This window comes from Sinocyclocheilus rhinocerous, unplaced genomic scaffold, assembly GCF_001515625.1.
Source record: "Sinocyclocheilus rhinocerous isolate Xijiao unplaced genomic scaffold, SAMN03320098_v1.1 scaffold1878, whole genome shotgun sequence".
Lineage (NCBI taxonomy): Eukaryota > Metazoa > Chordata > Actinopteri > Cypriniformes > Cyprinidae > Sinocyclocheilus > Sinocyclocheilus rhinocerous.
In genome coordinates, this window is record NW_015630544.1 from 85,005 (window position 1) to 91,185 (window position 6,181).

Genomic DNA, 6,181 nt, shown 5'->3' on the forward strand with positions numbered 1-6,181 from the left:
TTTTGCATTCATTATCCACATTACTTATGTAACTACTAAAATGCAAAATACATAGGCTGCGCTACAAAAACTACATTAATAAGAATGCTGATGAAACATTTTTAATATGAATGTAGTTTTCTAATATTAAAACTGTTTCAATATCACATCAGTTGCATAATGCCTGACAGAGGAAGTGTATATACTTTTGCTTATATATATATACATATATATGCAAAAGTAAAGCTTCGTCAAAGCCTGGAGGACCTTCACAATATACTTTTGCATATATATATACATATATATACCACCCGCCCCCGCTCTACGTGTGTGTATATATATATATATATATATATATATATTACAGTAGTATTCACAAGTTTTGAAAAACTTGGGATTCAAAACGTGGAAATAAACCCTTAAAGTGAAGAAATATTGATGATTGTGTTCTATTTCTAGTACAGTCTCCCTAGACATAACCGAGAGTGTGGATGATTCCATCAGAAGAAACTAGAGTGGAACACTTGATCGAGCATCCAAAGACCTTCAACGCGTTCAAAAACAAGGGAACATTTTCTGCCAGACTGCCTCGTTTCTCCACCCTCCCGCGCGCTACGTTCGCTATGACATCAACCCACAATGCACCGCACTGTTTGCCGTTTACTCTCCGTCTCCGCGGCGACAGCGGCGAGCGCGGCCCCTTATGCAAACGAAACCGGAAGAGGACGTCATCTTTGGCCAATCTCAGCGCTCTAAAGTGACATAATGGAATTTTTAGGGATAGAAAACTTGCAAATGCGTACTGACGCCCATAGATGACACCTCTCGCGCGGGGAGAAGCAAGGATATCATAAAACAATATCATAAATCGATTAAAAACAAACGTTCGCGGCAAGAATTAAGAACATTAAAGATAATCTAAATGACTCGTTTGGACAGCCGACCCAGCTCATCCCTCTGTAGGGTGTAGGATGGGAACAAGCCTTTACCCAGACGAGGACATACGAGGAATATCACGCATTATGATGAAGAAAGACATGAGTTTGAACCTAAACGACCAGAACAGCTCCAACCTCAAGCCAGATCTGAGGGATGCTGAAGGGATTCTCAATTCACCCGACTTGGGGCTCCTCAAGCTGGCTTCTCCGGAGCTGGAGAGGCTGATCATCCAGGCCAACGGGATGGTGACCACCACGCCGACCTCCCAGTTCGTCTACCCGAAGTCGGTGAGCGACGAGCAGGAGTTCGCGGAGGGCTTCGTCAAAGCCCTGGAGGACCTTCACAAGCAGAACCAGCTGAGCGGCGGCGCGTGCGTCCCTCCGACGCTCAACAGACTCGCCAGCAGCACCGCGCTCGCCTTGCCCACGGATCTGCCCGTGTATACGAACTTGAGCACGTATGGGAGTACCACGATGAACTATTCCACGGACACCATTACGTTCCCTCCGCCGCCGGCGCTAAGAGACGAGCCGCAGACCGTTCCAGACATGCAGATCTTCGGCGACAGTCCGCCGCTCTCCCCCATCGACATGGACACGCAGGAGCGCATCAAAGCCGAGAGGAAGAAGCTGCGCAACCGGATCGCCGCCTCCAAATGCCGCAAGCGGAAACTAGAGCGGATATCCCGGCTGGAAGACAAAGTGAGAAACCTGAAGAGCCAGAACACGGAGCTCGCGTCCACGGCGAGCGTGCTGAGAGAGCAAGTGGCGCAGTTAAAGCAGAGAGTGATGAACCACGTCAACAACGGGTGCCAGTTGCTGCCTAATCAAGTGCAAGCTTATTAGAGGACAGTCTTTATCGATCAGTGTTTGGGTGGTTGACGAACAACATGCTCTGGTTTGGTTAAACGTCACATTTCCACAGCAGTGCACGAGATGTTGTGCTATTGTCGGTGATAGCACGACCTCAAGTGACTGAAATATTAAGGAACCACGGTGTTTTATTAAGCAAATCCACTTCCGCAAAAACATAGTCCCTGACTTGACAGAGCGTTGCTAGCGATCGTGCGCTGTTTCGCGGATCAGTCTTCAGCAAAGATAGGAACTAACGTTATATCTGTTATTTGTGGTTTAATAGGCTATAATATGTTTGATTGGACAAGCAGCGTTCCTAACATTTTCCTAAAACGTTTAAGTATTAGTCCGCCTGTACGTGTGACAGCTGTCAGTCTGCGCGTTCGACTCTGTTTTGGTTTCGTTTGGAACTATTTTCGTTGCTTTTATTCTAAAAATTGACATTTTTTATTAAACAATCATTAAGTACCATCAACATTGCTATGCGGTGAAACCAGCGATCGGTAATAAGGCGAACGCTGTTTTGCGTCATAGCGAGTGATCAATCATACCTATCTGTTTTATGTCATATTTTTTAAGAAGCGTTCCTAAAGTTTTCATAAAACATCACTGGGAAGTTCACTGTTTGTATCAGTCCGCTGTGCGTTGCTTAGCAACACAATCGCGTTTTGGTTTCTTTTGGAACTATTCTCGTTGACGGTGTTTTTATTTTAATATTTTCATTAAATTATTATATTAATTGCAATCATTCCGATAGAAAATACAGTCCTTGACTTGACTAAATGTTGTTATGCAGTTTTTGTTATGCTAAAATGTGTTTTACGTCATAGCCGTTTCTTGTATTTAAGCACTACTGGAACGCTGCATTGACCAATCATCATCCATTTTATATATTTTTTATTTTCTTTATATTGGCCTATACAACAGTTAGTTCTCCTACACTAGTTTAATTGCGCAAGCAGTATTTCTAAACACTGTATCACTAACTTGTTGACAGCTTCTTCTGGAACTATTTTCTTTGGCAGAGCAACAGCAAAATGACTGGCTATATAATGTCAGTTACTCGATATGAATGGCTGTATAAAAGCAATATCACATATCATATTGCTTAAATTAATTCATATCAGCTGTCTGTGTGCTAAAACATTATTCTGAGCTCAACGACCCATTCACTGATGCATAAAGGCCACAGACTGAACTGATCTCTCCCTTCCAGTGGCCGTTCGTTCTGGTTGGACTGTTGAAATGGACACTACAGGTGCTGATGTATTATATGTTTACAATATTTTGTAGCAAACGGACTGTGTGCTACATGGTTTGATCTCATGAGAGAAGCAGCTGTATTTTTGCATGCTCCAGACAAGCTCCTAATGAGTGCAATTAAACACAACAAAGATGTCATGCATGTATGCTTCATGTCCAAGGCCTTATTAATCAACGACTGTATCCATTTTATATACAACTACTCACACAATGTCTTATTTTATGCTCTTTTGGATTTACGTGTGTCGTGTTGTAAATGTAAACGTTTCACCTGTCACACGTCCTGTACTGCCTTGTGTGTACATTAATGTCATTAAACCTGTTCAATTCACTTGTTAAATTATATATTTGTGGCAATTTTATAACCCCTTTGTTCCTGCATACATACATAGACCTTGAACATTTGTAGAACAAGCAGTGAATGGGTGCCGTCAGAATGAGAGTCTGATAAAAACATCACAATAATCCACACCACTCCAACATCAGTGAACATCTGGAGAAGACAAATGCTGCGTGTTTGTAAGAAACAAATCCATCATTAAGACATTTTTAACTTCAAACTGTTGCTTCTGGCTAAAATACAAAGAAACAAACTCATCTACATCTTGTAGATGTAAATTTTCATTTTTGAGAGAACTACTCCTTTAGCAAAGGCCTTTAGATAAAAACATCTATAAAATAATACAAATCCAGTCCATTCTGACTGAAAGCATTTGAGTGGCAATACATGAGAACATACATACATTATATAAATGTAAATACAGTATATATATATAAATATATATATTTACCATACTAGTAAAAATGTATATACTGGATGCATTGTAAGTCGCTTTGGATAAAAGCGTCTGCTAAATGCATAAATTATAATTAATTATTAAAATGATAAATTATGTATGAATATATATCATTATATACATACATTATGTTAGTGCTGGGCAATGATTAATCACGATTAATCGCATCCAAAATAAACGTTTTTGTGTACATAGCATATGTGTGTGTACTGTGTATATTTATTATATACATTTTAAATAAATACACACACATGCATGTATATATATATAAAAAAAAAATTCTTGTTTATATATTAAATATAACATTGGTTTAAAACCATTTTTTATATTATAGAAAGATATAAAAAGTATGTATATAAACAAACTATCTCAAAATGACATTATAAAAACTACTCAAACAGAAAATAGTTCATTTCTAATTGTAATAATGTTTCACAATATTACTGTTTTTACTGTATTTTTGATCAAATAAAAGCAGCCTTGTTGAGCAGAAGAGATATTGTTCAAAAACATTAAAAATCTTACTGATCCCAAACTTTTGAACAGTGTATATTTGAGAATATATTCAATCTTGTAACAGGTTCTCATTCATACCAAAGACAAGCTGAGGTCCCCAAGCAGCCTCAAACTCTGGGGACACCAGAGACTTATATTGCATATTGTAAAAAGGGGCATAATATGTCTCCTTTAAAATATATAACATTGGTTTAAAACCATTTTTTATATTATAGAAAGATATAAAAAGTATGTATATAAACAAACTATCTCAAAATGACATTATAAAAACTACTCAAACAGAAAATAGTTCATTTCTAATTGTAATAATGTTTCACAATATTACTGTTTCTACTGTATTTTTGATCAAATAAAAGCAGCCTTGTTGAGCAGAAGATACTAAACTTTAAAAATGTGCAGGGATAAACAAATATGAGAGATTTCCTTTCCTGTAAAAGTTGAAAAAAAAGTGCTTATGATTGAATGCAGTATATTCTTTGTCCAGTAGGGAGAGACCAACACCATCACATTTGCTTTTCCTGCCTACAACATTGGTTTTATTTCCAGCAAACTCTAGCTAGAGAGCAGGAATAACTGCTGACAGACAGAAGTATTGACCGCTGAACCCGCTGTGATGAACGAGCTCAATCGTCCAGAAACAGCAGCAGAACAGAAGCTCTTATGTTGTTTGCTATCATTTCTCGTCTCATTCTGTGCTGAACTGGTCATGATGACACTAGTTAAACCATCAGCGGGACTCCAGCCATAGGAGGTCATGTCATGTGTCATTTCAACCAGAAACGCCACATTTCATTTGTTTCCATAGCAATGTGTGCTTTTTGTCTGCGTTCGGACGTGAACTTGGTGTTTAATTGCCGCTGGCCTACAGTCAATGCATCCGAGCATTCAGCAGAGCTCCTTCATCAGATTGTGTTTACTGCGGTTATTCTTGAAACGGCCACCTGTCAAAGCCAAATATACAGATGAATTCATTTGAAACAATGGAATGACCCTCGCCAGACAATACAACATCAAATAGGAAACCACATGCCAAAAAAAGATAAACAAAGAAGGAATGACAAAATGATTGCAGTATTCCACAGTTACAATATTTAATATATCTTACAATGTATAAAATGAGTGTCAGTTTAATGTTCAGAGTCATTATAAGTCAAAAGTAATTTGACATCCTGAAGTCAAGTTCTTTCTGGATTTTTAAAATTAGGGTTTTAAAATGTTTTTGTTTAAAATGCATAAATAAAATACAAAATAAAACACAAAAATAAAATAAAATAAAAAAAAGCAATCAAATAAAATACAAAAAACGAAAATGACATTTTATTTTTTATTATTTAAAATAAAAAATAAAATGCATAAAATAAAATGCAAAACTAAAAATATTTCAAATGCAATAAAATAAAATAATCAAAAACATTTTATTACAATAAAATAAAATAAAATATTAGATATTTCCCATCATTTTAAGAGTTTTTAAAAATCATTATCTCTACAATTCCAATATAACTGTTGCTTTAAAATTATTTTTACACTGAATAACTATCTATACATTTATCTGTTGTGACCCTTCTCTACATCATTTATACTACATTAAAGCGAGAAAGTAATTACATAGATTTTGGATAGATATTCCTTAGTTCTTTTAAAATAATGTGTGAGGTTTGAAAGGATCAGGTGAGTTTTTCTTCTTTTTTTTTTCATTTTCTGCTCTCCTTGAGACAGTCTATTTGAGAACAAATAATAAATGGCATTGTCATGAAAGCAGTATTTCAGCAGCTTCTCTTCAGAATCAGAGATTCATTCGGTCGGACACTGGATCTAGAAAGACTGTCTCTC

General features: G+C 37.0%; 1 protein-coding gene across 1 annotated transcript; it reads left to right on the forward strand.

Annotated features, from left to right (window-relative positions):
- Positions 1-647: 647 nt before the first annotated feature.
- Positions 648-3,375, forward strand: LOC107740545 (transcription factor jun-D-like). The gene has a single exon (XM_016552989.1). It carries the CDS (start codon positions 951-953, stop codon positions 1,761-1,763), a length of 813 nt encoding a protein of 270 aa, XP_016408475.1. The 5' UTR covers positions 648-950; the 3' UTR covers positions 1,764-3,375.
- Positions 3,376-6,181: the final 2,806 nt, after the last annotated feature.